This window comes from Rhamphochromis sp. 'chilingali', assembly GCF_963969265.1.
Source record: "Rhamphochromis sp. 'chilingali' genome assembly, chromosome: 15".
NCBI lineage: Eukaryota > Metazoa > Chordata > Actinopteri > Cichliformes > Cichlidae > Rhamphochromis > Rhamphochromis sp. 'chilingali'.
In genome coordinates, this window is record NC_137942.1 from 2,691,085 (window position 1) to 2,710,778 (window position 19,694).

General features: G+C 42.1%; 1 protein-coding gene across 2 annotated transcripts in view; it reads left to right on the plus strand.

Annotated features, from left to right (window-relative positions):
- Nucleotides 1-19,694, plus strand: part of tmem104 (transmembrane protein 104) — a 75,967-nt gene that overhangs the window by 44,778 nt on the left and 11,495 nt on the right. For both annotated transcript variants that reach the window (XM_080904753.1, XM_080904754.1), the window contains exon 9: nucleotides 13,529-13,622. In XM_080904753.1, the coding sequence (XP_080760879.1) occupies nucleotides 13,529-13,622 (94 nt within the window). The remainder of the gene's footprint in view (nucleotides 1-13,528; nucleotides 13,623-19,694) is intronic.

Genomic DNA, 19,694 nt, shown 5'->3' on the forward strand with positions numbered 1-19,694 from the left:
TTTGTGTTAGTTAGTGCTAGAGTCTCCGTGCAGCAGGCATTAATTACAGTATAATATTCATTGTTCTTTTAACTCTGCAGTCAGATTGATGAAATAGATCACAGCGCAGTGTGTAATGCTGCCTCACCTTAACATATGTGCATACATCAAAAAGTATATGCATTGGTATGCATTACATGTTGATTGAGGTCATCATAAACCTCATAATAATGAGATGAGATGGGCCTGTCTGGCTTTGCCCAACACATGACAATGATTAATCAATCACTTAAGACGTTCACTTTGCTTTCATTAATCAGGGCAGCTGTGTGTGGGTAGAGGCAAAGAAACTGAGAGGGAATGGCTCAATCAATCAAAAGCAGGTGGGGATGTTTGAGAGGACGATAAACTTGAGTTTCATGCAGAAACAACACTAACATCTTTCCCCTGTCAGCAGCAGCAGCAGCGTGCGACTGCACAGAGCACAACTAGCTGCAACTGGAAACAGGAACACCTGATTTTTAAAGGTGGACACTGGAGCTTCTTGTGAACCTGCTGGGTGGGTGGGCGGCGTGGAAACCCACGTTTTCAGGTGTGATAACTCGATACCATACTCTGCTGCTGTTCTGTCTCTGTCCGTTTTATTCAAGCTCACTTTGACAGCATAGAAAACTCAGTTTTCAGAGCAGCAGCAGGATTACTTTTACATACGCTCATGTCGTCACTTTAAGCGTTGTCTGAATCTACAAAGTATAGAAAGTAAGTAAAGGTTTGACCTTAGCACAGGTGTTCCTCACGTGGGTGTTTTTTAACTTTGTGTTTGCATCCCTGGTTTAAAAAGCAACAACTAAACAAAAATAATAAAAGTGTGGATGAGTGGTGACGTTCGGTACCAGCGCTTTCTGTTTGAAATCTGTTCAGAACAAAGATTAACATCAGACACAAATGGCCTGGGAGCTCGGGACTCTGGGGGCAGAGAATCATAATCCTTCTTCCTCTGATTGTGTGTGTGTGTGTGTGTGTGTGTGTGTGTGTGTGTTGAATTTACAAGGTTTATCTACTCTCTCAGGCTCAACACAGGCAGTTATTCTCATAATGATAATAATATTAATAATGATAATAAACTCTAGTTCTCTAATGTACATCCAGTTCCTCTCAGTGTAATTGTTAGAAGCGGTGAGTGTGTGTGTGTGTGTGTGCGTGCGTGGGTGGGGGGGGGGGGATTATGAGTGCCCAGGCTGGACCATCAGGGCACTTAGGATTTTCACTGCTGGACTTTCTCCCTGAGGTGATCACTGCTAGTCATCGGGGTATTTTCCCCCTGACCCGCTTTGAGTATGACGAGGTGCCCGCCAATATTATTTATCACGCAATATCTGCAGTTACCCAATCCCCGACGGCGTGGCAGTCGTGAACAAAGCAGTCGTGTGGCTCTTCTGGGTATGAATTCAGCCACAGTGACATCAGAGCGCTTAAGGACATCTGTGCCACGAGTGTTTGGCTGATTAATTACTTAAATGGGGTGGACGGTCAGGGGTTGACTTATGGCCCAACTGTGATGGATGAAGACACGTGGCTCAGGAGAGGCGCTCACATATGCGGTGATTAAAAGAGACCAGTGGAACGGCTCTTGAGCTCAGAGTTACGCAATCTACCGCCAATTAAATGCCTTTTCATAGTCCCTGCGCTCTGTCAGCCACACAAATCCAAAACAAAGTGATTGACAGCTATCGTCTGGTTTGCCAGTTGGTGGCGGGTTTTCGCCATTACCGAGCTCATTCACCATATCTAAGCCCCGTTAATCTCCTCCTTCCAAATTATAACTTTGTTTCGTGGCACAACACAAAGTGCATCAAAAGTGGGTTTTTTTCACTTTTAAAAGTTTCGTACTTTGTTGAACAGAAAGAACAGAGAAGGGGGACGATGTGCAACGCACACCTCCGGTCAGAGTCCATCACAGCTGCTGTGGTCACATGGTCAGTATCATAAAGTACAAGGCGGCTGGTATGCTCCTGTTTTAGTTATTTATTTATTTTTTAAGTGAGACTTTCTTCCTGGATCAGATTTGCAAGCGTTCTGTTATCTGACAGAGACTGCCATGCAAAAAGTTTTGAGAAAACAGGAGGTATCAGGCTGTAGCTCCCTCTGATCCCTGTGGTTTACCTTGGTACAAGGATGAGGAATGGCAACATGCGTGTTGTTGATGTATGTTTGCATCACAGTGCGAGTCTGATGGATGATGTAGTCACCATAACTCCACCTGTTGGTTAGTGAAGTCCTGCTAAAAAAGCTTTAAGCGGAGCTGCTGTTTCGCTGCTGGTGTTTTGAAAGCGGACAAGACGAGCTGTGAGGTGGTCTGACTGAGCATGCTCAGTGTCAGCGGATGCTATAAATCTGATTATATCATCAAAAGATGGCTAAAAAAATTTAGACTATTTACTGTGAAAATTAAATATTGATTGTGGGGAGAGAAAAACACAAAAGCAAAACACCTCACTATAAAAGGACTATTAAAGGTTCATCACAATCATTTTTTAATTCTTATTAAAAAAACAGTGCCTCATTCACAGTGCAGGGACCACACAAATTCACTTTTCTTACAGCTTGATCTGATGAAGTCCAAACTGCAGAAAAAATAGTGACTCGCTGGTAAAAAAAATATTTAAAGGAAAACTTCAACAACAGGCGTCTTTCTGGTAATCTGTTTAATCAGCTACCAAGCTTCCTTGGTAAATTGTGTTTTCTAGTAAAAAAGCATGTCAGATTTTATAATCCATGACTTTAAATTCTCTTAATAACTTTTTTGCGTACTCAGTATCATTTACATACCCACTTTCCACCTTGTTTACATAAGTGCTGCATCAGTGAACGTGTGTGATTCTCTGAATGTGAATAAGAAAAAGAGAATTTGGATCTTCACTTATTCCAACAATGAAAATCATTTTCATGTAACTAATCGCACAAGAAAGTTTTATTGTAAAATGTGCTCATTCCAACTGCTGCTATTGCTACTACTACTACTACTTCTCCTTCATCATCTTCTCAGTCTTCATCTCCTTCTTATTCCACCTCATCAGTTCATCCTCTGTCTGAAACAAGCTGCCCCCCAAACACAAAAACATGACCATATTAGGCATATCCCCTCTCTTTGACATCATACAGACACAAAAAAGATGTGATAAACTGAGTGAACATCTGGCTCATCCTTGTACATACACTGTCCTTTGGCCTTGCTTAAATGAGAATCCAGCACTGAAACAGGAGTTATAATACAGCAAAAACAGAATTTTTACCATTACAGTTGCTTCGACCCCACATTTGTGCGTTCAGGTTGTTGAACAGTTTTTCCTGAGTGTTTAGTCATGCACCGTCACTCAGTATTCTCCACTGAGACATAATGGGACCGATCTCGGTGTTTGTGTCAGTCGTCGCTTTGGTCACCTTTGCAGTTTCTCATCTCAGACTTGCTGTTTACTGCATTTCACTGAAGTGTGTGATTGCAGCCAGCCTAGGTGGCTGAGAGTGTCGTGCTGAGGAGGAGAAATGGACGATTTTTAAGAACGTCTTCGTCGTCAAACCTGAATCGCTCACAGTTGACGGGTGTGCTGCTGCGGAGGAGCAAAGCCCATCGGCCTGCCAAAAAGGAGGGAACGCAGGGGTGTGGGAAGGGTGAGGTGAGCGTCCAGACTAAATTGATTCGTGCCACTTTTCTCCTGACAGCATTTGTTTTTGTTTATTGCGACATTTATTAAAGTGAGCGTGAAATGTAAGCAGTTTCTGTGGCGAGAAAGCAAAAACACCGTCAGAATCTGTAGACCGGCTCCACGAACAGGAGCCGGATGAAATTGCAAGAGCAGCCCAAACAGAGTATTAAATGAATAAATGCATTGGAAGCAAGTGTCATTCAATCTGTCTGCGTTATGAAATCCTGGTAATATTAATCTGTTGCTGTCTGGCAGTTTTGTTTTTTCTGGTGGGCATTTCCAGCTAAAGCAGGCCATGTTCACTCCAACGACACCGAGGCTGTTCGGTCTGATCTGAAAGCAGTTACTGCTGTTTGGAGAGAACACAATCAGAGGAAAATGAGTGATGACTTCAGTGTGCAGCTTCGGTTTTATCTGCTATATAAGGTGTAGTGCTGGGCGATATATATCGTGTGGACGATAGAAAAGTGTCTATCGTGTCATTTGTCTTCTATCGTTTCTAACCTAATTTTATAAATTATGACATAAAATATATCATTAACCCTATAACACCGGTCAGAGCAGGCACGCTCCGTTTTGCATAACTATTTTTAAACCTCTGTAGAACTGCAACCACATAAGCTAGCGCAATAATTTGTTTTGCATATGAGGAGTTGTACTTACATCTTATGCCATCAGCTTGTCCCAGGTCCTGGTTTCCTTCCACATATAGCTTTGCAAAAATTGCATAAAAAGCACTTGCAGCAACAACAACATAATATTCCAGAAACACGCTTTGCCGATCCGATCAGCTGTTCATAACACTTCCTATTTGGAATATAGGTCACCGCGAACTATCGCATGTCTGCCATTACCTGCCCGAAACCGGAAGTGACGTCATTTTTGCGGAAATGTAGTTTGTTTTTTTTTACCATCAGGGCCTTATAAGCCTGTACTGGTGTTTTTAAAAGTCATGTTTGACTTCATGCTTGTCTGTATCATTTCTGGGATGCTTAGAACTCAAATTACACTGTTGGAAATAGTTTGTTTTGATGCACATGCTGTTTTTTTTTTGTTTTTGTTTTTTTTTTTTGCAAATTTGCACTATAATATTTATTTTCATTATTCCTGCAGTATATAAAAATTTGTGTATCTCAAAAATAAAACTATGAAGACACTCAAAATAAATTTCACGTGTTTGGAAACTATTTTGTGCAACTTTTTTGTATTTACAGTTTTGAGGGATAAGCCTCTTACATTTCTCTAAGTAGAAATATATATGTGTAAAAAAAAAAAAAAAAAAAAAGAGAACGATTTTCATTTTTTTTGTAGTTTATTGCACTTTTTTGCAATTTATGTAGTTACTATGGACTTAATGCATACATATTATTAAAATTTGGGCTATAACGGTTGTATTGATGTATAGCAACTTGAAATGGCTCCACAGCATGTAAAAATATAAAGATAAGCTCTGGCGGACTTGGTTCTATGGTAGGTCTTAAAAGGTTAAATAGCCTGTGGCAAATATATTAGTGTTGTCTTCTCACTATACATACTCTTAATTTTATGCAAGAGAAAATAAAGTATAAAAAAATGATATTTTTCGCAAAGAAACTCCGTCTTGTGGTTTTGCGACATGGTGCTGCTTTACATGCACCCGGATTTGCGACATGCTTTACGGTAACCCGGACATGCAACAGGCAGACACAGCTACACAAGCAGCCCAAGAAGAAGCACTTTTACCGAAAAGAGGGAGTATGTCTGTGATTTGGTTACATTTTGGGTTCAACAGCACCAACACGGAGCAGAAGACGCCCATTTGAAAGCTATGCTATAAAACTATTCGTGCACCCGATGGCAACACAACAAACCTCTTCTATGACCTACAGAAGGTCCAAGAAAAAGAATACTCAAGAATCTAGAAAATCCGAGCTAAACCAACTTGTGGAACGACGGGAGCAAGTTGGGAAAAGTTGAGAAGGACAGCTTGATCCGAGGTACATTATGCCCGGTCGTAAGCACTTCAGTAAAGTCGAGTTGCCTCGCTTATATGACGCATGCCGGGCCAAAGTAGAGAAGGATCTTTGCAGTGTCGTGCATTATGCCTTGACGACTGACCTATGGATGAGCAGAGATAAGCAGCCCTACATGAGCGTAACCATCCATGTCACTAACAAAGACTCCACCCTCTGCGCTCGCTGTTTACAGACTGCGTACTTTCCAGATGACCACAGGTCAGGTGGTATATCGTGATATATATCGTTATCGTGATATAAAATAATTCATATCGCGATAAATATTTTTTCATATCGCCCAGCACTAATAAGGTGCTGAAGTGGAAAACGTGTTGGTGTAAGGCAAGGCAAGGCAAATTTATTTGTATAGCACAATTCAACAACAAGGTGATTCAAAGTGCTTTACAGAGACATTAGAAACAAAAACAAATAAAAAGCATGATTTAAAATTGATTAAAACAAACTAACTAACTAAACACACACATTTCACACCTGTTCGCGCGATCTGAACCCTTATCGTAAGGGGAGCTACCAGTCCTTCTGTGGACGAGCTACTTTCTATTTTAAATTCCCTGAATTTAAAATACTCTCTAGACCCAGTTGGGGAGCTACCCAGAGCTCTAATCCCACACCTGTTCGCGCGATCTGTAGTGCAGCAGCTCCTCGGTTCATTCTCAGCACCAGTTTTATGTGCACTTTGCTTTTTGACACGACCAAACAAGAAAATTGTCTCTGCTCTGAGCATGAAGTTTACCTGATCAGAGTTTCTGAGCCGCTGTACAAGGTGTCATCCAGACGTTTGGGGAATGAATGGATGAAATCTAAACCTTACCTGATTTAAATTTGGACAAACTCTTGTTTGACAGCTTCATCACAAATCCAGAACCTGCACAGAGAGCAAACATCAAGTTCTGTTTCAAAGTGACCCGGTCATTCGATGGTCGATGGTCGGTAAGGCCTGCGAACATGGAGAATGCTGTTTTTTGTTTCGTTATTCTTCGGGTCGAGCAGAGTGAGTCTGTTGGCGCGTGCATGACGAGATGACTTTGTAATGAAAACATTTAAAAGCTTTAAGATTGTTTATTTTCATTTCTCTTCCTGGAACATTTTGATCACTGTTTGTAATGACAGTAAACACCAAACAAACAACACAATATGTGTGGCATCAGAGAACCTGAGTGTACAAGCTTGTGAGGCTGTCACTAAGGACAAGTTTCTGTCAACATGAATTTGCATTATGTTCATACACCAGGTTGGCTTTGTAGTTTGTGCTTGAGCTGCTCTCACCTTTCTTTTTTGTTTCTTTTTTGTGTGTTTTTAGTTCTTCTTGTGTTACCTTAATTTCAGTCTTTCAGTAATGTGTCGCTTTTTAAATCTTTTGAGTAATGTGCTGTGTATCGGCCTTGTAAAGCACTCTGATGTTAAGTTTCTCCTGTGTAAATCACTGAATGAATCATTTTAACTTGTTTGTTTGAGTAGCAGAAGGTCAGGGCCTGTGAGCTGCTGTTTAGCTTTTCATTAGAAACATCAATGTTTCAGTTTTCTTAAAAAATGCCAGAAAAGCCAGAGCAGTTAGGAGAGCTCGGAGTATCTCTGTGTGACATGTGGGTGCTTTAAAACGGACTGAAAATCAAATGGCATCAATGTCATGAAGTCCATTCATAAAACAGGAAGGTCTGCTCAGACATATTTGCTAATGTTACAGGTAAACTGATAAAGTGCATGGTTGGATTGGTGTTATTTAAAGTGCAATTGTGAAGTGTGACCCTACCAGTTTTTCTCCTTTTGGGTGGGTCATGCCAGCTCTGTGGGTCTGACTCACTCACAAACACATGGCATCTGATTCCTCGCCCACTCACTTTTCTCCTGCTCCATTCCCATGCTCTCTCGCTCCCTGACATCCTGTCATCTTTCCAGTCTTCTGTTTCCTGATCTCAAATCTGCCAGAATCAAGAGCTTGTTATTGTGTCGACGTAGGTTCGTCATTTTTGTCCAGTTATGCACTCATTCTTTCTTTTTCTTCTCGCTTCCTCGCAGATGAACATAAATTCGGACCAATGTTTTGAAGGTTATGGTCAGTGTGGGATAAAAACCACCAAATATCAAAATACAGATGCAAGTCCAAACCTTAGCTGCCGCGTTATTGTGTCTGTTGCTGAGCTGATGGAAACCCCAGTAAAGATGTGTTGCAGTTCTTCATTTTTGGACGTTTTCTTGTAGTACTCTTGTAGCTGAGGCCCAGTTGAGTGGAGTCCGGTGTCCTCAGGCTGTTGGAGGTGCAGTCTTGATTCACGATCAGTCCAAAAACTGCTGAGAGTCGCACGCAGACAACAACAGACAAGCCTCAGGGATATTACCTGAATCTGTGCCACATTCGAGGGATGCACTGCAAAGTGAAATTAATGGGTTATGAAGACACGTTTTGCCTAAAGCCAGAGTCACAAAGGTGGCTCTGCTTGTACCTGGCTCGATCGCCACGGTAACTGATGCTGCACATCTGAACTGCCTTGAAGGAGGTCACGTTCAGATGTTGTCATCACTAAGACAGATATAGATTCTCACCTGAGGGAGTACATTACACATTTTTGGACGCTGACACACTTTCTGTTTTATCTCTTTACCAAAAATATTCAAGTTATAAATCTAAGATCAGATAGTACAGGACTAGACACTGACCAATGAGAACAGCTGTTTTTCTACAGGTACAAGGCTACTCTTACTTATTTTGTTATAAAATAAGCAGGTTAAAGGTCTGGTGATGATTTCAAGCGCGGCATTTATATTTGGAAGGTTTGGCATTTTTTTAGAGATCAATGTTTAAAGTTTTAGAGCCCTAATAGGGGGCGGTCTTCTTTAAAACGACCCCTATTCTTCACAACTCTCTGTGACCAGGTCCTCTGACTGAAGCAGGCGGTGATTGATTGGTCTGTTTTGTGTGGGAAAATAATCACATGACTTGGTGAAATGCACCTTAATGAACTATTGTGACACCCATCGTCTCTTCTCAGTACAATGTGAAATTTATTTAGCTTTGAAAATAATCGATGTTATACTAACAAATGTTGGCCATTGCCACCGTACATGTCTAGTATTTTCTTTGTTGATCCTATGAAGGCATCATCACCTGTTTCACTGATTTCTGGGTGTATTCTCTCAATACATCTTGTCTGGAAAGTTAGGTTGGGAAGCGCATCTGTAACCGGAAGGTCGCCTGTTCGATCCCCGGGCTCTCTGTCCTGGTCGTTGTGTCCTTGGGCAAGACACTTTACCCTACTTGCCTACTGGTGTTGGCCAGAGGGGCCGATGGCGCGATATGGCAGCCTCGCTTCTGTCAGTCTGCCCCAGGGCAGCTGTGGCTACAACCGTAGCTGCCTCCACCAGTGTATGAATGCGAGAGTGAATGAATAGTGGCATTGTAAAGCGCTTTGGGTGCCTTGAAAAGCGCTATATAAATCCAATCCATTTATTATTATTATGCATGATTTTATGTTAATGATGGAGCTTCATGACGTCCTGGCCAAACTGTCCGATTACACTTCCCACGGAGTTTGTTTGCAATCATGCAGCTTCTAAAATTCTTATTTGAATTTGGTTTGGAGGCACTTCAGTGCTACAGGATTCTTCAGGCTCAAAGACATCTGAGGAATAAATAATCGAAATAAATCAAACTTAATCAGAGTTAGTTGACTAGATGGATGCAATCAGCCAAACACATAATATAGAGGATTTGTAGATGAATACTTTTTTATGCCTGGATGAAGTTTTATTGTATCTGAACCCAAGTGTTACAATCAAAGAACCTCTTTAACAGAAACGTTACGTTTACACTTTCAATTAAAAATCATAGAAGAATATTAAGCCCATGCAAAGTCACTTATAATTAATCATGCTGGTATATTTTGTACAGATTGCACACATGATTGGTGAACTTTGTGCTAGGCTAAGCACAGTTTCATCATTGGCACCACAAAATCCAAAGAAAAAGATTAAGATAGATACGAACCAGCCTTTGTCGTCCAGCGCGACAAACACACCGTAGATGAATTCAGTCTGAAATTAGACCTCACATTGTCATTCTGTAGTTTGCAAAGTGATCTTTAGACAGAAAATAAAGGAACAGGAGAGCGGCCGACCATGCTTCAGGGCTGAAATACAGCTTTCTGTCAGCCGGCTGCCATTAATTTCACTTTCTTCTTCAGACACATCTCTCTTCATAATGGTTCATTCATTACCTCCAATGGCTGTTGCAGATTTATGCTTTGGCTCAGCCCGAGCTTAGACTGCACTTTGCCAAGGGGACAGCTGGTAATACTTTAATATATAGAGACATAGGCATCATCATTATTCAGCAGGATTAAAAGCTGTTGGGGGGGTTTTCTGTCAAACTCACAGATAGCCCAGCTGTCCTTTTTAACATCTTTTGAGCTCTTATTGTGTCTAAAATTGCTCCTTTGTTTCCTCATTCATTGATTTCAACTTTGGAAAAACTCTGTAAGGCTGGGGTGTCAAAATTAAGGCCCGGGGGCCAGAATCGGCCTGCCAAAGGCTCCAACCTGGGCCACTGAGCTGCTTTGGAAAATGTGAAGTAGGACATAAATGATCGGTATCGAGAGGCAAGTAAACAAACACCTCCGCAAGTGGCTCAGGTATGTGACTGGTCATCACTGCCGACCTGAGGGCGTTTTGGTTCAGGGTCGAAATGCCTGATGATATTTGGACACCACCTGACGACACCTGGTTGAAAGCTGCAGTCGCTTACAGCCACTTAAGGTGCAACTTTTAGGTGTATTTTATAAGTTTCCAACTGTATTTTCATCAGCTTCGCAGGTTTTCTCCTGAAGACCAAACCAGTGGTCATTCATACTATCCCAGTGTAAATAACAGATAAACAATAAAATAACACAAAGTTTCTGTTTTTCCACTATCTACTATAGAAATGTATGTTTACAGTAGCTTCACAGTGGAACAAAAAACCCCAAAACAAATTAAAACAAATTGAAAAACCTTTCATTTTATTCTTATAGGACATTCGGGACGATGAGCTACCAGAACTTTTGTTTGTCATTTTACACATTATTTCAATTTAAATTTCTTACAGTTTCCGGATGAAGAGTCGCGCTGACACACTTTCATTACTACAGCATCATTTCTTGATCGTGTAGAAAAACCAACATGTGCTGCTGAAATTGCTTCTTTTCCTTATATTAAAATATCTCAGGGATTAAATTTATGGTTAAAGTTCTTTACACTGCCTTTTTACTCAAACTCCTTTTATGATGTAAAATGAGTTTGATACACCGGCTGAAGGTCTCGTGGGGAACCTTTCAACCACCAAGTTCCACTTCTGAGTAAAAAAACCTCATAAAATATGTATGTGGGGTAATCAGGTTGTTAGTTTTTAACTGTTGCAAATCGGCAACGCCTGCCTTAAGAGGGTTAAATATACAAAGTGTGTTTTCATTTTATTGTGTTTTTGATGGAGGGGGTCAACACAGGAGGTCCATAACTGTTTGCCTTCTTTCATCAGCTTTTAGTGTTAGAAAAGGTTTTAGGGATGCTGAAGCTCCCAAAGAAGACTCACACTCCTTATACACACATGTGACTTTATGTTTGATTTAACCATCCTGCTCGCGTCTGTAGTTGGAAACAGTTACCATCAAGGGAGTGATGAGTCTTTAACCAACCAGTTAGCATGCATTAGCAGGATGCTAACATTGTTTTTACAAAATTGCACACGCAGTCATGTTAAATTTGTGAAAACTAAAATAAACTGAGTTTTTTATGTTTAGCGGCAGATGTAAAGTGTTTCAGCTTCGTTCACTCCGTTGAGGACTGCAGGTGCTCCTGGACTGCAGCCAGTTTTAGTACATTTGGATCAATAGGATGTGGACAGGCCACGTTGTTGTATTCATTCTCAGTGTCTGAACAAATACATCACATAGTTCCTGAGACTTTTTATACGTGTGGAGAAAAAACTAATATAAACTTGTGTTGCTGTAAAAGAATAGCACTGAAGTCATTATTACCCATCGTTCGGGGACAGTAAAGGTCTGAAAATTTAAAAAGAAAAAACGAGAAACCCATTTGTAGCAGTTCCATCGATGTCTTCAAACATTATAAAAGCACCTTTGTGTTACCATCCACCCACCCTTTTATACAAACTCTGGTATTATTTGATTTTGTGCCATTGAAGTCCTCGTTCAGGGATACACTGGTGGCACTCGGTGTTTTCTTCATCAAAATTTTAAAAGTGCTAAATTCGCCTCATTCTTTTTATTTTTCAAGTACTTTGGAAGGTGTTAAGCAGTCTGTTTGTGCACCTCCATTGCTGGGCTGAAATCCTGCGCTCTTGCAGAGGTGTGTGTCAGTGTGTGTCTGTCCTCATGCGTTTGATGGGAGGGCGAGGTCCTCTCTTTGAAAGCCTGCAGGCTGCTCTTCAGATGAAAAAGCACACAAGCGACTGCCTCGGAGATCACATGCCACTCAAACTGTGCAGTCAGACCTGAGAGTGTCAGAGAGCGGGGATATGGAAGAGACGGATGAAGGGAATACGTTTGCAGGCGTGGGGGAGAGGGAGTGATGGGAGCTGATGGGAGCTGATGGGAATGGAGCTACAGTAGCTGAGCTGCGTCTGATTGCAGCTCTTGATAAAGAAAGTATCTGATAGGCTATCAGAGCTGTGGCCTGGGAGGATTTGAAATTTTTGTTGTACTATGGATTGGGCCACCTCTTCATCTTTTCACCCATCTTTGAGAGCGCTGATGGGATTTTGACAGCACTTGAGGAACGTTGCGTCTTCGATAGCGTTTCAGAATTGCATGTCAGTGTCGCAACTGCAAGACAAAAAAAGAGTTGCTGGCTAAAGTCTGCAGGATCAGTCCAACTCAGGAGTTGGGAAAAGCTGCGATGCTGAAGCCAGAAAGTGTTTTTCCAGTTTTGTGTTTTCGTTCCTGTCTGTTGTTATATGAGATATTTTTCTGGCTTAAAATGGGGAGATAGTTCTTTTTGGTCATTTGAAAATTAAAAGTGTATTTTTGCTTTTCATACACAAGAAACCCCTGACATGTCTCGTTATAATGGTGGCCACAGTTTCAAATAACGGGGTCAGTGTATGCGCAGGTAATTCCTGTGAGCAGAGAAGCCCAAACATGTTGATGAGTGACAGCCGATCAGAATATTGTTGATTAAAGGGGGAGGGGCTAAAACGACCTATATCAGACAGAAGGTGAACTGTGGCCCAGTGTAAGAACACAAGAGATACTTTACAGTAGCTTCACAGTCCGATCCAGTAATACAGACGAGCAGAACGTCACGTTGGAAGTTTTCTTTCATTTAACAGATTGACTGACAGGTTATTATTCATGTAACGCAGGAAACGTGACTTTGCTGTTAATCTCTTGGTTTAGTTTCAGGATCCTGCACTGTTTGTGTTACTCTGCACAATATATTGGACACTTTCATTAGAACAATTGTATTTTTTTTATAAAAACACTTTCCTTATTGATGTATTTTTTCTAGTTTATTGAGCTTTTGTTACTTTTCTGAGTCATTTCATTTTTTCCTCTGACATATTTATTTTTATTGAGCAATTTTACTGTAATGGACCGTTTTAGTTTGCATTGGTGGTTTTTCTGTGGCGATTTTCCCAATTTTGGAGGTTAATAAAAAGTGCTTCTGTCTACATTCTCTGTATTTTTCATCTCTTATGGTTCACAGTGAAGCACTCAAAGGCAGCTTTTACATGACTGTGATTGATTTCTGACCTAATTAAGAAATGTAAAGCACTTCTTCATTAATTAATGTGCCTTCTTCAGCTAGCTAAATGTGCTTTCCCATTTGCTGTTCCCACAGAGCGTGTTCACTGTTTTGTTGGGCCCGTTCACCTTCTTCAACGCCCAGAAGACAAAGTATCTCCAGATTCTCACCTCACTCATGCGATGGATTGGTAAGAAAACATTCCTGCAGTATTCCCTCGTAACGTGCTGTTTTTCTTTTCACTATTTTCTCCCCTCGCTTTCTGTGACCTCTCCATTTCTGCAGCCTCTTTTTCCACACACACATATTTCCATTTTATCGGCGTCTCCCTCAGAGTTTCTTTCATCCCTCCCTCCTGCCTTCACCTGCCTGTGTGGCTGCTGCGTTTAAGGTCCGTCCATCATGGTTTGGTCCATCTCCTCTCATTCCTCAGCCTGACAGGCTTGACAGCCCGTCCCAAGCTTGATTGGACCGTCACTCACATGGCGACGGATGAAAATAAACCGCCCGTCCTGGGTCCACTGTTAAAATCACAACACCACTGAATCACGGCAGTCCCGCCGCCCCCGTACGGCCGCACACTCGCTCACGTAAACGCACGCAGACACAACAGCGTTCGCGCTCTGTCCATCGTCTGACTAAATAACACGCGGGTTTTAGCTGCATCCTTCCCTCTTCCTCGTCTCAGCGTCCCCTGGCTCTGCAATTGATTGGTCGTGTCACTTTTGCAGGGCTCCAAACAACACGGGATAATGATTTAAAACGGCTCTAACCCTAACCCTTAGAGTGAATGAATTATTCACTAGTAAAGTGATCATGTCATTGACCGGCTCTTAGAGGGATAAAAATGTAGTAGTTAGTAGTTAAATATAGCTGCACGGGCCTCTCAGCTGCCCATATTACCAGTATGGGATAAATATACGACCTGCTAAAAGTTAAAAACCCTTCAAAGCTATAAACAGACGGATACACTGGGGGAAGAGGCCGGTTATCAGCTGAACATATACAGTCCTGCAGCACATTTAACTAGTGAAGCATATCAAAATTCCCAGTCTTTCCTTTTGTCTGGAAATTATCTTCTATGATCAATTAACACTTCTCCTGTAGTGACATTCACACCAAGCAGCTCTGTCAGTGGCATACATTTAGTCAACTACACAAACAGCACACATTCAGTCAGTGTCTGTAAAGGTCAGTACTGTTCTCGGACATAAAAGCGCTCCACAACAATCCAGAAGCAAGTCGACCTCTTTACGAGAGACGACAGCTAAAGCGTTGGCGCTGTTTCAAAACATTTTTGTGTTTCGTGTCGACTTTCACGTCCTGTTTTACATCCAGCAGTTTCCACTTTGTTACACGTTAAAATGAGGACTTAATAACCTTCTGTAACACTCCGAGTCCAAGTGCTGACCTGTGCACAGATGTCTTGGCCCTCGTCGCGGCCTACTTTATCCATCACACCATCGATCCTTATTATCGGCCTGGATCCTTTTCTTTGCTCTGTCCAGTTGTGCATCTTTGTTTTTGGTGCAGAGCAGCAAGCAGCCTTCCCAGTGTGTAAAGACAGTCTGAGTTTTAGATTGCTTGTTGGAGTATTTCTGCATGAGCTGCGTCTTGAGGACGAGTCAATGTGCTGGAGCAAATAGGCTGCATGCAGAATATGAACAAATGAACGATAAGAAGCTTGTTTGCGAGCTGGGGCGCTCGTACTCGTAGCCCCATATTTTGTAATTCTACCATCTGGAAAATGTATGTTGTGTAGTTGTTTTTTATATTGTGTCCCTGGGTGTTGGTATCCGCTTTATTTGAAGGCGCTGACACTGACCACATGAGACAGGAGACCCTGCCTCCCCTCCTGACCATTACTCACCAGTCCCCGGATGCACCTGCAGTCACATGTGCTGCCCTGAGCGAGGACGGGGTGCGTTTGATGTCAGGGGTAGCAGCTGGCCGGTGCGTCGGTGCCCCGCCCGCCGCCCTCGGCTCCGGCCTTGTCACAGTTGTTGCCACTCAACTGTAGTCACCTCGTTGTCCAGAGAGCCCCGATTTTTACACCAAACATGAGTGATGGTGTACCTGCCTGCTGCTCGGCTGTCGGTGACATGCTGGGATATTCAGCAGAGTCGCCATTAGCCTGGGTCAGCGCGACACCTTTTATACAACCCAGAATTCCTAGCTGCAGTCATTTAGTCACCTTGTTTGCAGCGGTGCCATATAAATCTAAATTAATGCTTTATAGTCACTAATAAAGGACGTCATCAGGGCCATCTGCATCTCTGCGATAACGTGTCTCACAGCAGAAGTACCTCACATGTTGGTGAAGGACAAGGAGACAGAGAAGGAACCACAGTGCACAGCTTGTATATGAATATTCAGTGTTATGTATACACGATGCGTTGTAGCTGCAGTTAGATGTAGTTGGAGTGTCTTCACCTTATTTTTGTTGTTTTTTTCCACATTAATCTTAATAAATATAAGGTAAAGGCAGACATTGCTGTAACCTGTTGCAGCCGGCCTCTTCCTGCCCGCTGTCAGCAGAGTGGATCATTACTGGTGCTCCAGAAGGACACTTTCCAAACACTTACAGGAGTACACAGCTTCTCTAATTGTTATTGAGTCATATGAGACAAAGGGAAAAAGTTAACAGCCTGTCCGCTCAGTAAATAAGTATTCATTACTGCCAGCCATCTCTCCTGAGACGTGTGGATAGATGTGTAGAGGGGCTGCTGTCTGAGTTTATCAGTAGGTCGGTGCCATGTGGATCTCAGGGCTCCTAAAAACAGCCATCAGACTTACTTAGCAGGAAAGCCTTTAAACATTTGTACTCGATGTTTGTGGCTGAAACAGTCCTCGATCAGGAAACTCCCATCTCCCATTATTGGGAAAAATGAAAACATAGATTTACACTCTAGCTTGACTGGCTGGCAGCAGGATATGGCTGCGATGGAGTGACTTTAGTTTGTCCAGTAAAATAGTACTTTTTGATTTCAGTGTAATTCATTTTAAATCTTTAAGATTTTGTCCTGAGTTCATCTTTCATAAATAGCTTTTGCTGTAAGTCAAATGCTGTAAGTTTCAGCGAGCCGCAGGTCTCTCCATCCATCTAATGTTCTTAGTTTACAACAACATAATGTAAAGAGCCAAGAAACTCCCCGCAGGGATGCTCACAGCTGCCCACTGCCATTTTAAATGGCCATGGGATTGAGATATTGTTTTTGAAGGTCAGGGGGACTCTGGTGGCTTGTTGACTGGAAAGGTTCTGCTCATTCAGAGCGAGGGGTGAATTATGAGCCGGTCTTAATGAAGTGAGCAGCAGCCAGAATCACAGTTCAGAGGTCCTGAAAAATTACATTTCAAGACCAGCTGATGAGCATCAGTCCTGTTCTGGCTTTCAGTGACATTTGTGCTGTCAGGAGCAAAGAACCTTTTCTTTTTTTGCGTCTAAACATTTACATGATCACGACCACTTTCAGTGTTTTTACTGCCTGCTTGGCTTCGCTGCTTAGCACTGATGTTCCTTTGTGTGATGGCCACTTTGATTTTCTGCAGAGATGGTTTTGAGGTGGTTCAGGAATCACGATCCAATACAACTGTATCCACTAGCTAAGCTTTTAATTAGAGACACTGACCTCAGGTCTTTGTTTACCTCAGAGGCGGTGTCATTACACAGAAAGATTTGATTAAAGTGATTAAAATGTAATGCTGCAGTTTCAGCCATTTGTTTAAAAAATCGTTAATGCTTAATCCACTTAGCATTGTGGTCGTCATTTATTTGACATTTGACCTTAATTAGGCGTAATATTAGAATTATGTTTTGTAGGCTTTTTTAAAAACATTGATTAAAATGTAAACGGCTGACACTGTCCACTGCACGCACTCACTGCTGGGTAACAACTGGGAAACCAGTATATATACTGTATACTTACAGAAAGTTGGGTTGGACATGACAAAGCAGCTAATAGCAGGATGTACAATGTTAGCAAGCAGGTAGCTGTAACCTAGCTACACTGCAGGAATCTGGTGATGGTTAGTTTGTAACATTAGCTGGTAAAATAACATGAAAATGCTTCGTGGAGTTTATAGACCAGCATTGAGGGTCAATTAACAGACCTTGTCTATATTTTTCATATATTAACATGGATACTTGCATTAGCTAACATTTTCCAGAGGAGAGATCCTTCCATGAATATGATGACAGTTTGACTGTGCTCTTCCCCTGATGCTCAAATTCCTGTTTGGTAAGAGGGGCTTCATTAGTTACACTGTATTAAGTGCTTCATATCCAACGTAGCAGCTAAACGTCAGTATAAAATCCACCATGGATTTTTCCCAAACATTGAGTTTGTGTTGAGCTAGGAGATAAAACTTTGCTGAATTTTTCGCACTCTGCGATGTCTTTTTGCAACTCGACTGAACTGGTTTTATTCTGTTTATTAATAATCTGAGCACCTTTTTCATTTTGTGGTTGATTGCTGTCCTACAGGAGCTGTGCTTTTGTTTTTTCAAAACTCTGACAATTGGCTGGGCTCTTAATGCGAGTTAATATCTGTTCATGCAGATTTTCCCTGATGTGTCACAGCTAATTGCTGTGCTATCACAGTTCGCATGTCATTACCAGTTTGGCCCCTTTCAGTTGCAAACTGATAGCAGACGGACTTCCTCTGATTGCCGTTTTATCACTTTATTGATGCACCAGAGTTGTTTCGAAGATGACACATGACTGCATGTTAAACTCGTGATGTTTAACATTTATTCGTAGTTCTTCCCCTGGAAACCATTTTACTGGGAAAGTCCTGACAGTCTATTTTATAAGTTACTTTAGACACGGACAATTTAAAAAAGCATCACAGTCATTTAAAATCAACATATTTAAGTCATAGTATAGAATAAGTATAAAAATCTAATAATTTCTTTTGAGAAAGTAGAATGAGCCAGAGAAATGTTATTTTTTTTAGTCCTAACCTTTTTTTAAATGAAGAATAAACCACTTCTTTACATTGTTTGTTTCCTTTTTATAAAGCACCTTGAGGCGACTGATGTTGCGAGTTGTTGCTATATAAATAAAATGAAATTTTGCATCTTTATCAAAGCATTTAAATCAGTGAAACAGAGGTTTGGCTGGCTCGTGTCTGTGAACCTCAGCTGCAGCATGGGGTGCTAAACGGTGCAGCCAACTGCTGCGCTGCTTTGTGCCATGTATACAGAAAGCCCTATCCAACATCACAGAGCACGTTAGGAGGCGAGGAAGCCACTTATCACCCAACAAATACGAGTAATTCAACAGCCCCAGCAGCTCGCTACCTCTGTTCCTGATAGGCTTGACGTGATGGAGGCTCGACACAGTGAGAATTCCTGAAACCCTGGTGAGACCTGGGCAAAGAGCCGGAGCTACTAATTACTGCAGAGATTATCCAAGAGTGCTCAAGGAGTACCTCTCTTAATTAGGGATGGCAAGATTGCTGTGCGTTAAAACTGCCAGGGGGGGGATGCTTAAATTGGCCAACGTGACAAGAAAACAAGCAGCATCACCAGAACCTCGTGTTACATTCGAGCGCGCAGCATTTCCTCTTCAGCACGGCTGCTTTTTTAAGCATCAAAGCACAGCGCAGATGTCCTTGACCTTCCTGCAGTCATCAGTGAATTGCTCACACTTAAGTACTCGCGTTGTTCCATTCAAAGAGCAGGGCCTCCCAACTTTCAGCTTTCCTGTGCACCACTGCACATGAGATTGATCACCTCTCACCTTCTACCATTTTCTCCTCATTGATTGAGTCCAGGATTCCCATCTCTTCTCCGATAGCATCTGGGAGTCTTTCTCTCAAGGCAGTCGATGACTTCTTGGAGCATTGAGAGAGTCTGCCAGCCTTGGCTCTAACCGCGTCTGCTATGTTTGCTACTAGAGACAACACAGCCGTACGAGCTTGCTCTGGAGGGTCGTTAAGTTGAAGCATTCCTCACAAGGTCAATGGCGTTCCCATCCAGGTAATATAAATCACTGGCTCAAAGAGATTGACGGGCCTAGTCGTGGGGATTGGGATACGTGGCTGCTCAATTTACTCAGCTCCTGTTGTCGCACGTCAAGTGCGGTGGAGAGTATTGGTTGGGCTCAGTGTGTCTATGTGAAGGCGCATTGAATTAGCATATCTCGACGGGTAGGTGCAGGGGTAATGGCTCATCCTGTCTGTGATGGTATGTTGTGCAGGGGCTTTGAAAGATGGGTGTTGTTTTCACGCTTCCACATGTGCACTGCACAGACGTGGCA